This window comes from Nyctereutes procyonoides, unplaced genomic scaffold (genome assembly GCF_905146905.1).
Source record: "Nyctereutes procyonoides isolate TBG_1078 unplaced genomic scaffold, NYPRO_anot_genome, whole genome shotgun sequence".
NCBI lineage: Eukaryota > Metazoa > Chordata > Mammalia > Carnivora > Canidae > Nyctereutes > Nyctereutes procyonoides.
In genome coordinates, this window is record NW_026575140.1 from 39,109,750 (window position 1) to 39,126,683 (window position 16,934).

General features: G+C 40.0%; 1 protein-coding gene across 8 annotated transcripts in view; it reads left to right on the plus strand.

Annotated features, from left to right (window-relative positions):
- Positions 1-16,934, plus strand: part of FGGY (FGGY carbohydrate kinase domain containing) — a 416,661-nt gene that overhangs the window by 34,183 nt on the left and 365,544 nt on the right. For all 8 annotated transcript variants that reach the window (XM_055306622.1, XM_055306628.1, XM_055306623.1 and 5 more), the window contains one exon: positions 10,734-10,845. In XM_055306622.1, the coding sequence (XP_055162597.1) occupies positions 10,734-10,845 (112 nt within the window). The remainder of the gene's footprint in view (positions 1-10,733; positions 10,846-16,934) is intronic.

Sequence of the window (16,934 nt, forward strand, 5' to 3'; positions counted from 1 at the left end):
TTGCTGGTGTGAGGTTTAGAGAAGGAAGCATTTTTTTTTTTTAGTTGAGGAGATAGCACACCTTGGAGTATAGATTCTAGAGCCAGACTACCTGGATTGACATCCTCTTTCTTTCTTTCTTTCTTTCTTTCTTTCTTTCTTTCTTTCTTTCTTTCTTTCTCTTTCTCTTTCTCTTTCTCTTTCTCTTTCTCTTTCTTTCTTTCTTTCTTTCTTTTTCTTTCTTTCTTTTTCTTTCTTTCTTTCTTTCTTTCTTTCTTTCTTTCTTTCTTTCTTTCTCTTTCTTTCTTTCTCTCTCTCTCTCTTTCTTTCTTCTTTCTTTCTTTCTCTTTCTTTCTTTCTTTCTTTCTTTCTGTTTGTTTATTTATTTATTTATTTATTTATTTATTTATTTATTTATTTATTCAGAGAGAGCGAGAGAGAGGCAGAGACAGGCAGAGGGAGAAGCAGACTCCCTGCAAGGAGCCCGATGTGGGACTCGATCCCAGGTCTCTAGGATCACACCCTGGGCTGAAGGCGGCGCTAAACCACTGAGCCACCGGGGCTGCCTAACATCCCATTTCCAACAGTCATTAGCTTGTCATTTTTGACAAGTTACTTCAGGTTTCTTGCTCGAGTTTCCTTATCTATAAAATGGGAATGATAATTGTAGCTTATCTCCAAAGGGTTGTTGGAGGACTGAGTGAATGCATATACAGTGCTACAACAGGGCTTGGAAATGAGTAAGCTGTTGCGTTCCCTGTGGTGATGATGATGGTAACAGTAAGAGAAATGGGTAGCTTGTGGAGGAGAATGAACTTCTAAGATGAAACACTGAAACATCACAGGCGCTTTTTGGAAACCTACACTCACTCCCTGTCTGGTTAGGATTCTTTGAATGTAAGACTTTGTCAAGTGCTGGTATAGGGCAAAGGGTGATGTAGAACACAGTCTGTCCTGTCTCTTCTTTTTCAAGGACTTCAGGAAGAGTTTGAGAGCAGTTGTACCACTTTCCGTTCCCTGAGTCATTCACACTGCCTGAGATAGTTTTCCTCTTATTTGAATTAATAAGAACAACAGCAGCAAAAATAATAAGATGATGATGATGACAGCTAACCTTTCTTGGGCACTCATTATGTTCCAGGTACCAAGCTGAATACTTGATATCCATCACTTCATTTTATCCACATGACAGCCTCTTGATGTGGAGCTATAGCTCCAAAACAGAATAATAAAAACCAACCTCAAAGACATGAGCTTTGAAGGGTTAAGTAACTGGCCCAACATCACATGATTAATATGAGCAAGGGGTGGACTGCTACCACCCCACTCGTGCTCTCCCTTTTGCCCCTCTCTCCAGCCTCATTTTGCTCCCTGTGCCTCCTGCTTGGAAATCATATTAAGCTACCTAAAGTTTTTTTGAATTTGCCACTATGTAGGGAACCTTGAACTCACCCTGTTCATTGTGCTAACCATACTGAATTATAAGTGCCTTTCCCTGACTGTCTGCTCCTATAAACAGTGTGTGCCCCCTGAGCAGGGGTCACGTCTTATTTATCCATAGTTCCCTAGACTGCCTTGCCTTGATAGGCCCAATTCATGTTTGTTGAGTACATGAGTGGATGAAATGTCTCTGTTATTTTCATTATCTGGAACATTCTTCTCTTCTTCATGTGCCCAACTCCTGCATGGGTACTTACAAGGTAATCTTCTGCATAACTTGCTCCTGGGAGCCTTTCCTGATGACCTCTGACATCCTCTGTCCTCCCTTGCCAACCTCAGAGGAAAGACAGGGCGAGAAAGCCCTTCTGCTGCCCCAGAGCCCACTGTCTTCACCTGTCCTCATCACGTAGCATTTGATCCTTATCAGATAGCACTGTAATTGGTGACTTGTTTGGTTTCTTTAAAGTCAGGAGCTGAGCTCTTGCAGGGAGCTGTATTCCCAGCATCTAACACATTGCCTGGCACAGCTTTGCTGCTCAATCAATGGTTGCTGTGTTAATGTTACTTAGAACTAAAAATAAATAAACAAAATTCTGGCATCCCTGATCTTGCTTAAGTATTGCAGTAACTGTGTGAGATAAGTCTGCCATTCTTTCTGTGTGACACGTGAGGATATCGAGGCTCTGAAACTAACAGGTATGAGAGATAGGACAAGATCCCTAGCGAGATGGCTCCAAATCCTATTTTTGTTCTACTACTAGAATTGGAGGGTCTTTATTGGGTTGGCACTCACCCATCTAAAAAGTGCTATGGAAACACCTAAGTCCTAGAGGTATATACACCATCCCTGATTTTAAAGGCTTATATCTCTTTTCGGAACCACAATTTTAATCATCTGAAGAAAGTGAGAACATTGCAAGTTCGTATATAATTAGTACCAGCTCCCATTAGGAAGAAGAAAAAAGATAAGCTGGAGGTGTCATTTAGCCAAGAGGCATTTGTCCAGTATCATCTAGTTCTCACACAATTGTTTGAGCACCTACTAGGTGCTGTGATTTTTGCTAAGCCCTGGAGTGTGTACAGAAGAGGTATATAACAAATTCTCTGCCCCTAAGAATGAAATAGTTCAGTTTAATGGAAAAACCCAGCACCTATGAAGCCAACGAAGTATTGTTTTGTTCTAAGTTGTACTAGTTATATATGAGTAATGGTTGGAGGGAGAAGGAACAGAGAGGGAGTAAACCATGTGGGATTGAGCAATAATATTAACTCTTATTTGTAGAACCTGTGTGTTTTACAAAACACTTTCATATTCATTTGATTGTCATACAGTGTAGGTGGGGCAGGGGTGGTTGTTCCCATTTTACAGTTGAAAAGAACATTGGAGACCCAGAGTGTTAAGTGACTTTTCCTAAGTCACCCAGGAAGTATGCAATAAGCCTACCCAGGTCGGATCTTTGCCTTCTTTCCATGTCCAGCACCACATACCTTTGTTGCTTATCTGAATTAGTGCAAAAAACCTAACTGATCTCATGTATGCACTTCTCCTTCCCAATCCATTCTCCTTCTTGGAACTGGAATGATTTTTTTTTTTTTTAACCAGATCTTGTCACTCTTTTGCTCACCATCCTTCCAGAGCACCACACTACTATTTGGATAGAACTCAAAATCCTTAACCTGGTCTTCAGGCCCTGCCTTGTTTGGGTTCCACCTACTTCCTTTGCTCATCTCATGATGCTTCTCTTAGCTCCTCATGTTCCAGCCACACTCTCCTTCCGTCCTGTCCTCAAGCATGCAGTGAATGCTCTGTCTAGTCTCAGGACATTTACACCCATTCTTTCTCCTTCCTACTTTTCTCACTTTCTGCTGACATATCTAACTCCTCTTCATCTTTGGATTCACACTATCTAATACACTAGTCACTAGGTACATGTGGCTATTTAAATTTAAGTTAATTAGAATAAAAAATTTAAAGTTTAGTTCCTTAGATGCACTGGCCACATTTCAGATGCTTAGGAGCCTGCGTGGTTGATGGCTACTGTGTGGGGCAGCACAGATACAGAATATTGCTGTCACTGTAGGAAGTTCTATTGGATAGTGCTGCACTGAATCTTAGTGCAAAAGTCAAGTCCTTCAAGAAAGAAGCCTTTTCTCACCCCATAGCACCTCCAAACTAAGTTCTATTTTACTAAGTTTTGTGACAGTATCTTATACTTTTCCTACATAGAATGTCACATGGTTTGTGAATCATTCATTTTTTGATGAATAATAAATAATAAAGTCATTATATAATCACATAACTAAATAATACATCTTTGTTTTTTTTCCGTTGATATCTATCTTATCTTCTAGATTTGATATTTCAAGGGGGTAGGAACTACAGTTTGCTCACCCAGGTCCTACACCCAGTAGACTCAGGAAGTACCAAAAGAATGAATGCATAAAGAAATGGGGACTTCTCTACTCCCAATCAATTGAGAAGGCTTGAGGAAGGGTTTAGGGCTAAACAGGACTCTGGAGAACTCTAAGAGATGACATTCAGAGCTGGAGGAATGGCATGGACAGAAGTGCTGATGTGGAGATGTGAGGGAGCCAGCTCGGTTTGGAGCAGGTATTTTCCAATAGGAGGAAGAGGGGAGACTGTATTGCATGAGGGGGCAAATCTGGTAACGCTCCTTTTGAGGCCAGTAAGGTGTTTTCTAGAGTTTCATATTGACCAGCAGCCAATTTAAGGTGGTGCTTGAGAGGACAGAAATTAAATTCAAGGACGCCAAATCATTTAGGAGGTGGTTTCTTCTAATGAAGTTCTGGAGGCTGAGATTCCTTTGAACTATATAAGCTCTGGGAGGCTAGGGCTATGTCTATCTTGTTTAGCATGTGTACTCCATGCTGGCACATACAGGCACTTAATAATTTTTTTTTAAGATTTATTTATTTATTTGAGAGAGAGAGAGTGCAAGCACAAGCAGGAGGAGGGGCAAAGGGAGAGGGAGAGAAACTTAAGCAGACTTCCTTTTGAGCAGGGAGCCCGATGTGGAGCTCAATCTCATGACTCTGACATCGTGACCTGAGCTGAAATCAAGAGTTGGATGCTTAACCTACTGAGGCACCCAGGCACCTCAATGATTTCTCTTTAATGATGAATGGCTGGTAAGAATGTTGGCAGAGGAATAAATAAGAGTGACAAGATGGACTTTGGAAGGGAGATATAATAGGACTTGGTAAGTGTGGAGAGAGGAAGGAGATGAAGGTAGTTTCAGAATTTCCCTTCTTAGAAGAATGTTGGTGTCCCTGACATAAATGGAAGTGTCTGTTCTCTATTTCTCTGTTTATCTTCAAGGGACAGCACCAAATCTAAGCTAAGATGCTGTGTAGGTCATGGTCCATGGTTGGATTTATGCATTGTCCTCGTCACTACAGTAGATTTTGGTAAATAGAGTGTCTCCAGCAGCCTTGCAGGTAACATACTCCCCACACAAGCTGTATTAATCTGGTTGCTGTTCCCACCTCAGAGCCTTTGCACTGGCTATTCTCCTACCTGCAACACTTGCCCACCAGGTTTCCACAAGGTCAGATACTCGCGTCCTTTACGTGTCTTAAATTTCATCTTCTCAGCAACTACCTCCCTCTGTTCTGGCACTCCTGATCCCCTTATCATTTTTTTGTTTACTATATGTCCACTGTATGTTTTATTTAGGTGTTGACTAATAAAATGCAGGCTCCAAAGGAGCAAGGATTTTTAAAAAATATTCTCTTCTTTGTTTCCCAAATACCCAGAAGAGTGCTCAGCCTGACCCTAGAAGAGGTTTGATTATATTTGCTGACTGATTGAACATGTGAGTAATTGAATTGTGTAGGCAACAGGGAGTGATGAGCCTGAGGGAACCAGGGATTTCATAACTCCACACATCCTCAAGGCTGACAAAGGCATTCAAATCAAGATTGAAAAGAATATAGTAGCAGCCACAAAACTCAATTGCAAGTTGGACTCTGGGTGCAAGGCCCTAGGCTTTGACCTTGCTCCAAATAGAGCTAAAGAAAAAGCCAGGTAGGCCTCTGACCCTCCAGTTCTCAGTTTGGAGGATTTCAAAGGAATACTGCCTCCCCACCCAATATGGCAGAGCCTGCTGATTTAAAACACATGCAGAATTGAACTGGTTCCCACCGTCAGAAGAAAGCAATGCACAATCCCTTCCCCAAATATTTGTTTGCTGCCCCATAGCTACGAGTTGACAGTTGCTAGACATGGACCAGGTTACCAAATGAAGTTGCAGAAATCTCCTTCTCTGGAAATTCTTTAGAAGAGCAATGTGCTTTCTCTCTAGCTGTGGAAATTCCCTCAATGCCAAGTCATTGGGGTGAGTTTACTGGACTGCTTTTTTTCCATTTATAAGAGCATTAAAAGGAATCCTCTGGTCAACAGGTCAAGTCCTTTGTATCTTCTGGGTAGTGTGGCTCTGACAGCCATCTTTCTGGGATGATTTAGATGGGTAGGTTTTGGGAATAGGGTACTCCTAGTGCTGGATCAGCATGATCATAAGACATTTTCATGTAAGGCTGGTGATACGGCTACCTAACCAAATCAGATTTAAATGCATGTAACACTTATTCTTCTAGTTCCCTGTGATAGATTTCCGTTTTGGAGTTGGAATGGTTGAGCTTTTGTGACTGGAAGGCCATGAGTAGAATATAGAACTCTAGGTCTTCAGAGGGGTTCATAAAATAGATTGAAGAGAAATACTTTCTTTGCTCCTACTGGAAGGTTTCTCCCACCATAATTCTTGAGAAGGTTTGTGTTTATTTAGCCTTCTTGATCACTATCCCTTTGCCTATATCAATTGTAAATGTGCTAACATGACACAGTATACTATGCCTTGTACAAAAAAAATATTTCATGCATGTAGTTAATAAGTCACGGGGTGGGTTTTCCATCCTTTTCATTTCCTACAGAGGTTTACTAGTTTCAAAGCACTTTTTATGGGCAGCCCAGGTGGCTCAGCGGTTTAGCGCCGCCTTCAGCCCAGGGTGTGATCCTGGAGTCCTGGGATGGAGTCCCGCGTCGGGCTCCCTGCATAGAGCCTGCTTCTCCCTCTGCCCGTGTCTCTGCCTCTCTCTCTCTCTCTCTCTCTCTGTGTGTGTCTCTGTGTCTCTCATGAATATATAAATAAAATCTTTGAAAACAAAACAAGCACTTTTAAACCAGTGCCTTTTTTGATCCTCAACTTGGGAGATGACTCTCACCCTCAAGAAACTGAAGGTCAGAAAGGTGTTGTGATTAGTGCAGGCTTATCTGATCCAAAGGTGGTGGAACTGAAACTCAAAAGTGGCTCTTTTGACACTATATCTCATGTTCATTTCTGTTCCAAAGCTGCCTTGTGGGAGTGAGTTTTATTGAGTGTTCTGCATTGTCTTACCCGATTCCTCTTTTGACTGACTGCTGGCTTGTGTGAGATGGGCCTGCCCAAGTCAGGCATGCACTCTGTGTGTAGAGACAGAACCTCATGGCAGGTAGAAGTTAGGGCTGGCTTATTAATTCATGGAATGATGCCCCATGAGTTCAAAGAGGATTTAAGGAAACTGATTACTCTAATAATGGCTGCTATTTATTGTACATTGAATACTAGGTGTTGGGCTAATCACACCACATTTTACTGAACATCATTATAACATCATTAAGAGTTGGAGGTATAAGTGGGTGGTTTTGTGTAATTAAGGAGAATGGAATTTTGGCTTCCAAAGTCACATAACTAGTAAATGGAAGAGCCAGGTTTCAAACTCAGGTAGTCTGCACTCAACATCATTGATCTTATGCCCTGCCTAGAGATTTCTGAGCCAAGTTAGAAGGACATTCCAGGCAGAGGAAGCCATGCCTCTATAAATGCTATAGAGACTTGACCCAGCAAGTCAAGAGAGTGATTGGAATGGCTGGAATTGTGTGACTTGCCCTCAGTCACCACACTGACTAATCACGTGATTAAACTATGAAGGGCATTTGATTTGTTTCCAGTTTGGAGGTATTATGAATAATGCTGCTATGAATATTCACATACAAGTGTTTATGTTGACATATGTTTTTATTTTTCTTGGGTAAATACTTAAGAAGTAAAGTTGCTGGATTGTATGGTAAATTATGTTTAAAAATTGCCAAACTTTTTTCCCAAAGTGACTGTATTTTCCATTTCCACCAGCAGTGTGTGAAGCTTCTACTTTCTCTAGAATTTTCTAACAGTATTGTCAGTCTTTTCCTATTGTGATTTAGTTTGCATTAAAAAAATATTTTGTTTATTTATTTGACAGAGAGCAAGAGAGCACAAGCAGGGGGAGAGGCAGAGGGAGAGGGAGAAGCAGGCTCCCAATGCTGGGCTCCATCCCAGGATCCCAAGATCATAATCTGAGTGGAAAGGCAGGTGCTTAACCAACTGAGCCACTCGGGCACCCTCGTTTGCATTTTCTTAATAACGTATGTTTTTGAGCATATTTCTATATACTTAATGGACATTTGTATGTCTTTTTGGATGATGTGTGTATTTAAATCTTTTGTCCATTTTGTAATAGGGCTTTCTCTTATTATTTCAGTTATAAGAATTCCTTATTTATTCCATACATAGGCCTATTATCAGATGTATGAATTGTAAATATTTTCTCCAATCTGTAGCTTATCTTTTTATTTTCTTACGGTTGCATTTGAAGAGCAAAATTTAGACGAAGTCAAATATATTAGTTTTTTTTTCTTTTATGGGTCTTTTAAATAAATCTTTGTCTAACTCATGTCACAAACATTTTCTCCCACAGTTTTATAGTTTTAATTTTTACATTTGGAGATGCGACACATTTTGAATTAATTTTTGTGTGCATATGAGGAAAAACTCTAGAAGTATGGAGAAACTCTAGAAGTATAAGTTTTTTTCTTGCATGTGGACATTTAGTTGTTCCAGCCCTATTATTAAATAGGCTGTCTTTATGCCACTGAATTGTCTTCATACTTTTATAAAAAAGTAATCAACTGGGGATCCCGAGGTGGCTCAGTGGGTTGGTGCCTGCCTTTGGCCCAGGGTGTGATCCTGGAGACCAGAGATCGAGACCCACATCAGGCTCCCGGCATGGGGCCTGCTTCTCCCTCTGCCTGTCTTTGCCTACCTCTCTCTCTCTTTTTTTCTCTCTCTGTCTTTCATCAATGAATAAATAAATTTTAAAAATCTTAAAAAAAGTAATCAACCATAAATGGGCTTATTTCTTATATTTCTGATCTATTTCATATAATCTATAAATTTATCCTGTGTCAGTGCCACACTGATTTAGTAATGATAGTTTGATAGTAAGTTGAAATCAGCTTAAGTTCTCCAACTTTGTTTTCAAACATGCCTAGGCTCTTCTACATTCTATACATTTTTACATAAATGTTAAGAACAGCTTGTCTATTTGTAAAACCTCCCAAATATCCAAAAACCTGCTGAAATTTTTATAGAGGTTGTGTAGAATCTGTAGATTAATTGAGGACATTGCCATTTTCACAATGTTGAGTTTTCCATTTCATGAATATAACATATTTCTCCAATTTGTAGTTTCTTTTGTAGCAATGTTTTGTAGTTATCAGGGCATTGGTTTTGAAATTCTTTTGAAAAATTCATTCCTGAGGGTTTTTTTTTTTTTGGATCCTATTTTGAATGGAATTATTTCCTTACTTTCAATTTTGATAATGTTTCTTATATATAGAAATACAATTAATTTTAATATGCTAGCCTTGTATCTTGTGATCTTACTATACTTATTACCTCTAGTAGCTTTTTTTTTTTTTTGTAGATCCCTAGGATTTTCCACTTTCTGCAAAAAAAGATGCTTAAACTTCTTTCTTTCCAATCTGTGTACTTTAAATTTCTTTTCCTGCCTTATTGCACTGGCTGGAAATACTAGTTGCAGGTTGAATGAAAGTGATGGAAGAATTTCTCTTTGTTTATAACAGGAAGGAACCATTTATTTTATCATGAAGTATAATTTTAGCTGTTGGTTTTTGTAGATGCTCTTTATTGATTTGTTTTTCTCTCTTTTTCTACATCTATTGAGATGACCATTTGGTGTTTATGCTTTATTATATTAATATGTATAATACATTAATTTATGTATAGATATTAAATCACCCTTGCATTCCTGGGATAACCTCACATGGTCATAGTATATAATACATGTTTTGTAGTTAATATTTTGTTAAGGAATTTTACACCCATTTTCATAGCATGTATTGGTCCATAGTGTTTTTTACTTTTGATGTCTTGTTTGGCTTGGTATGAAAGTATAGCTGGCCATGAAAATTTGTTGAAAAATGTTCCCTCCTTCATTATGTCCTAAACAAGTTTGTGCAGGAATGGAATTATTTCTTCCTTGAATGTTTAGTAGAATTTCCCAGTGGAGCCATCTGGACCTAGAGTTTTTTGTTTTGTTTTATTTTGTATTTGTGGGAATGTTTTAAATACAATTTTGATGTTTTAAACAATAAATCCTTCTCAAAATTTAAATGCTTTGATTTTTCAAGAATAAATAGATAAATGTTACTTTATTCATGTTCCATAGCCCCCAAATGGTTGTTTTTGATAATTTTGTCCAGCTTGATACTTTTATTTTGCTAAACGGATTTGCCAGCCTCTTCAGAGTACCACACTCAGAAGTTACTTCTCTACTTCTCTTTAGTGGTTATATAATATTCCATTTTGCAGATGTACTATAATAAAAATTGGTTTTTCCAAATTTTAAATATATTCTCAAGTAGTGCTACAGTTAACTTTCATCGACACTTAACTTATGTTAATAAGGCACTAAGGTAGGTTCCTAGAAGTGAGTTGGCTGGACAAAACTTATGTATGTTTTTAATTTTAATAAATACTATGAGGTTATTCTCCAAAATCTGTACCACATTATTACACTGTTAGAATAATGTAAGAGAAGGTCCACTTTTCCCAGTCTGCTACTGTGTATTGTTAATCTTATACATATTTGCCAATGTAAAAAGCAAAGATTGATGTGTTTTTATTTGCGTTAATTTAATTTATTTATGTAAGTGGAGTTGGGAATCTTTTTATATGCTTTTTGACTATTATTTATGAAGTAACTTGCCATGTACTTTGCTTGATTTCCAATTAGATTGGTTGTCTTTGTCATATTAATTTAGAGGATCTTCTATTATTTTAGTTATATTAAACTTTTATCTGTTTTCTGTTGTAAATATTTATCCGATTTGGTTATTCATTTTCTTTCTAGTCATAACTTTTCAGTCTTTTAAAAGCCTGTCTTGTAATTTATGTTTTTGTTTGTTTTTAAAACAGAAAGTTGTACAAGGGATTGATGTAAACCAAATCCGAGGGCTTGGGTTTGATGCCACATGTTCTCTGGTGGTTTTGGATAAGCAGTTTCGTCCTTTACCGATAAACCATGAAGGTAGGACTTTTTCACTCTCTCTTTCCCTGGTCATGGGAGACTGGCTGGGCCTCAGGTGGAGCACGAGGTCAGGTGTCTCTTACTGCTAAGGATGAGATTTAGTGGTGGAGCACAGAGGCCAGAATCATGTCGGGGAGGTTTACAGGCTTGGAGAACAGGTGGTGGGAGTGGTGACATTGGGTCTGGGTTAGGGAGAGACTTATCTCACTAATGCACAAGAAGCACAGTAGACAGTCCACTGAGGGAAGGATGTGGGATCATTAGCTCATAGTGAGCATCCTTGAAACAGGCCGGTGGTGTTGTGGGTGTTTTCTGGAAGCAGTTGCTTTGTGTTATGAAGCTTCTGTAGCATCTTTATTTGAGTAGGTGAACCAAGTCCATTTAAAGGAAGTAGAATAAAGCAGACAGGACCATGCATCCCACAGAAGCTGGAAAGAGATTGGCCTCTCTATTTTCAGTAGTGCACAAGACATTCCCACATCATGATATTGTCCTCATAGAGACTTGTGAGTACAATAATGAGCTGTTTCAAATGTATGTGCCACTTGGGTTCACCATCAGAATTTTTTTGTGGTCCAAGACCTGTCCCTCTTGGGAAGTTTTAGCAAGCAGTGCTAGCACTGAGATTGCAAACCCAGAAGTTCACAGTATTCAGGTAGGTAATGAAAATGAGTAAGATGGACCAGGTTTGAAAAAAAAAAAAGCGCATGTGTGGAGATAAATTTCAACTCTATCTAACCTTTTCATGAACAGAAGACATTAGGGAGTGGTGGAGACCATACTGAAAATTGCATGTTCCATCTAAGAAGTGTGCCTCTAGGCATCGTCAGTGAGTTATTGCCAACATAGCCATTGCACATGCATTTTAGGACAAGGTTATATTTGAGAACCCTCAGCAGTGGACACTGCAGTGGCCAGGCCTTACTTAACAGCTGGCTCTAAGGACTAGGGCACACTGGGCACGTTGGAATTAGAGTCAGGAGGTCCCAGATCTCGGCTCCGTTGATGCTGAGCAATGACACCATGAGCAAGTCTCTTTACCTCTGCATTTTCTGAAAGAATTGGAATAATGAACCATAGCTTTGTTGTGAGGACTAAGCCTGATACCTGAATGCTCAGAAATGTTTCTTCCATCTGATCATGAATTCCTAAAAAGAGAATGTGTCCCACTCACTTTTATGGACCTAATTCATAGAATAACGATTTATATAAATTTCATGTGCTGGACAAAGTATGCAAGTAGATAAATGGTTAGAACACAGTGATAGTGATGCCCATCTTTACACACACACACACACACACACACACACACACACACACTTTACCCCCTTTTTGGCTATTGATTAGCACCTTCTATGTGCCAAGCCCTGTTTTATGAAGTGTTGGAGTGTCAAAGACAAACATGAATGTTCCCTGTTCTCAGTGGCTAATCTCTGGCTCACCTGGCAGTGTTCTGGCCCAAGAAGGCAGAACAGCCCCAATCTGGGCCACTTCAGAAAGCACAGACCAAAGGAATGGACCTGGACTAGCAGACCTCAGCTCAGCAGCAGCAAACACTCTCCAGTTAGGAGCTGTGGACAGCCATGGAGCTGGTCCCTTGGGGAGGCTGTCAGCACTGTCTTGACTGGCTTGCTTTAAGTAGCAATCAGGTGATGGTCTCTTAGGGATGCTGTTGGATGAGTTCCCATTTTGGGTGGGACTTTAGATGTTAAACAGCCCTAGGTTCCCAGGACACTAACCTCTGATCTGCTAAAATATATGGTTTTTAATTCTGGCTTTATATTAGAATCAACCTGGGATCTTTTAAAATCCCAATTCATGAGCCTTACTGTCAAGCTTTGTATTCACTTGGCTTGTGGTGAGTCTAGGGCATCAGCATTTTTTATGTTTCCTCCATAGTTCTGGTATGTGGAGAATTACTGGGTGCAGCTGAATTGGGTAGCTAAGATACTAGGAGCAAGAATGCTTGAAGTGGAAGAAGAGAGTTCTTGTTAGACCTGCTTACATATGTAGTGCACCCTCTCTGGGTGCCATCTTTTTCCTCATTGTAGGTGGAATTGCCTGCTGTTAACAGGACTTCTATAAAAAGGGTAGTTAGGTTACAACCCTAATTATAAGTGTTGAAATAATTTTATTCTACCAAAAAGGTTAAAATGTACCCATTCATCAAATGCATCCAGCTGCAGGTACCCCTTACCAGTTTCTTGCCTTTCAATAGGTTCTATTAAGGTTAGATTTTATCTGAAATGGATTATCTTGTGCTAGAAAATGAGGTTTGAATTTTAAAGATAATTCAAAGGTTGTTTAATGACTTCTTTTTTTTTTAAATTTATTTATTTATTTATGATAGAGAGAGAGAGAGAGAGAGAGAGAAGAGAGAGAGAGAGAGAGAGGCAGAGACACAGGCAGAGGGAGAAGCAGGCTCCATGCACCGGGAGCCTGATGTGGGATTCGATCCCAGGTCTCCAGGATCGCGCCCTGGGCCAAAGGCAGGCGCCAAACCACTGCGCCACCCAGGGATCCCCTGTTTAATGACTTCTGATGCATGTGTGGCAGTGAACAACTCTTTATTTATTTATTTATTTATTTATTTATTTATTTATTTATTTATTTATTTATTTATTTATTTATTTACGATAGTCATACAGAGAGAGAGAGAGGCAGAGACACAGGCAGAGGGAGAAGCTGGCTCCATGCACTGGGAGCCCGACGTGGGATTCGATCCTGGGTCTCCAGGATCGCGCCCTGGGCCAAAGGCAGGCGCCAAACCGCTGCGCCACCCAGGGATCCCCGGCAGTGAACAACTCTTGATTGGTTAACTGGAGTAATGGTGAGGAACAGGCAGTGGGGTCAGGAAATTAACCATCACCATTAAAGCCAAACCCACAAAACTGGCCAAAATGATAAGATGATTAAAAAAAAAAAAGGAAAAGGAAAGGAAAAAAAAAACAAGTAAATGAAGTACAGTAGTTTAAGAATGGTAATCTTTACTACATGATAAAATATTCTCATTTTAGCCTCTTCTTTTTTGATCTTTCCTTTGAAGATCAGGCAGTTCCAGGTTGGGCTGTGGTGCCACTGCTGCGTGCTCCCAACTCTGCAACCCCCCTAACTCATAGCACAACTCTGGCTGGGTCATCCTAGCCCCAGGAGCTCTTGGGAGCAAGAAGAAGCAAGGGTGAGAATTCAGGGTTGGGCAGGGAGTTACCACTTAGGCTACCTTGCAGTAGGAACCTAATAGGTATTTGTGCTAATTCATAGTAATTTCCCACAAGTATGCTTGGCACAGCTCCTGTGAGAGATCCAGAATATTAATTGAGTGAATACATCGATGAATAATATGCCCGTGGATAACTGAAATTCTGTTCTAGCAATTGCTTCTAATTTTCTTAAAACTTGGCACTTTTTAAGCTCGGTGTTTGTTTTAATTTAAATGCAGTTTGCCAACAGATAGCATAACGCCCCGTGCTTGTCACATCATGTGCCCTCCTTAATGCTCGTCACCCAGTTACCCCATCCCTCCACCCGCTTCCCCTTCTATAATCCCTTGTTTAAGCTCTGTGCTTTGTTTCACCTGCTAACTCTGCTTTGTAGAGCCTCCTTCCTCATCCCCTCTTCACCTGCCTAACTAGTGTACAGTCTTTTTCAGAACTCTTTAAAAGAAAGCTTCCCTGCCTTTTGGAAGCTCTCTATGCAGCCACATGCTCCATACAGGCAGGACTGTGGCATATTCTCCTCGGCATCCCAGCATCCAGCCCTGTGCCTGACATGGAATAGATGCTCAGTGAAAGATCCAGTGAGCTTTCAGTGGAGTCCTTTCTTTGTGATTTTCCGTAAAAAATGAAAAACGATTAACCTCATTTTTTTGTCCACAATGTGAATCATTATTTAATAATCTTCATATATATGTATATGTATATATATATATATATACACACGTGTGTATGTGTGTGTATATATATATACATATATATATAATAAGTTAATTGATTCCCACAATTTCATTGTGTCATTCTGTTTTTTGAGAGCTTCTTCCTGTAGAGGCAGTAGGAGCTGATTGTCATTCTAGTTGAAAGTTTAGCGGCAGGTGTTTTTGGCTTGAAGCAGCTGCAGTTGCACTTATACAATATTTAAGAAGCAATACTGACATTGTTGCCCTCCCCTTTTAAAAAGATTTATTTATTTATTTTATAGAGAATAAGAGAGTATGTAGAGGGGTGAGGCAGAGGGAGAGAGGATATTAAACAGACTGTACTGAGTGTGCAGCTCAACATGGGACTTGATCTTGGGACCCTGAGATCACGATCTGAGCCGAAACCAAGAGTCAGACACTTAACCAACTCCACCACCTAGGTGCCCCGACAGCCCCGACATTGTCCTCTTTAACATGCACACACCCACACACGTGCATGTGTATGCATGTATGCACACATGTGTGCCTACACCTCCACATTCTGATTCTTTGATGTTGCTGGGATGAGAGCTGGACATCAATGTTTTAAAAACTATCCTGGGTGGTTCTAATGTGCAGGAAGGGTTGAGAAACAAAGCTTTAAGCAGTGACATTATATGGTATAATCACTCAGCTATTTAAAAACAAATCTTAGATGTGTCTCTGGAAGGTCTCATGCACTTCCTCTTATTTTCAAAGTACTACTGTGGTTTGAGGAGCTTTTGTGGGACCTGAACCCTCCCCAGGCAGGCAAAGCAGAGACTGAGTCCTTGCCTCATCATGGTGATGATCACGTGACTTAGATATTTTCTTAGGTTGGCATTGTTTCTTTCAATTTTAAGGATCTTTTTTTCAGAAACATGGCAAAGTAAGGAAAATAAGATTCATAGTCTCCTGTGTACCCAGTTCTGAGGATAAGCAGATGGAAATTTACTCCCTTGGCCACAGACTTTTTTTGAAGGAAGAACCAACTGAATCTTTGGTCTACGCCTTCCCCCTCCCTGGATGGTGACCATGCTGCTGTAGTTGGTGTTCACAAACACATCATTTCTGCACTTTCCACATATGTGTATACCCTCAACAACAAACAATAAATGTGGTGTTTAAAACTATCTTGGCTGGTATCATTATTCATGTTGATATGTGTAGCTTGAATTTAAGTTTGTTGTACCAATTTATTTATTCATTCTCTGCACAGAACTGTTTTAAAGCACACTATGTGCTTTTCCAAACTGAGATAGGAAGCAAATCTTAAATCTCGGAGTCAGTTTGTCATGGGAAATGACCTAGATCAGAGAGTTGTTTTGAGGATTAAATGAGATGATGTGTATAAAACGTTTAACACAGGGCTTGGGACACACACACAGAGCTTTATAAATATTTGTTATTAGCTGCAGTGATTCTGCAATTGCAAAATAATGTGTGACGTATCTGGTTCAATTACTGTGGGGTCCCCTTATATCTTTCCCTTTTATTTTCGCCTGGTTTATTCATTGCTGATCTCCACATTTTGCCATCTGAGGAAGCAGAGGACTTTAAAAAGAATATTGGTTTGCCCATTAGTACATGAGGAATTAATAGAGACCACGAAAGGGAGAAAGGCACAATTCATTTCCGTGTGGGCTGCAGGATGGCAGAGGTAGAATGTGAGGCACATGCCTGTGCTTCTTTTCCAGCTGGTTTAAAATTCTGTTTCTTACTTCTTCTTTCTCTGGAGGGTCTACTGTGTGGTAGGTGCTTGCCTGTTTTTTTTTTTTTTTTAAGATTTTATTTATTTACTCATGAGAGACACAGAGAGAGGCAGAGACACAGGCAGAGGGAGAAGCAGGCTCCATGCAGGGAGCCTAATGTGGGACTTGATCCCGGGACCCCGGGATCATGCCCTGAGCTAAAGGCAGATGCTCAACAGCTGAGCCACTCAGGCATCCCTGTGCTTGCTTGTCTTTATGTGCATGGTCTTGTTAGTGAATGAAAAATCTTATATGCCATTAGGTGGTGTTGTCCCTGTCTTCTAGATAAGGACAGTTAGGCTAAGAAAAATTTAATGACTCTTTCAATGTATCTCCACCTGTAACTGAAATAGTGAGCATTCCTCATGAGGTCGGCCAGGTCCCCAAACTGAAAAAAGTTGCAGTGC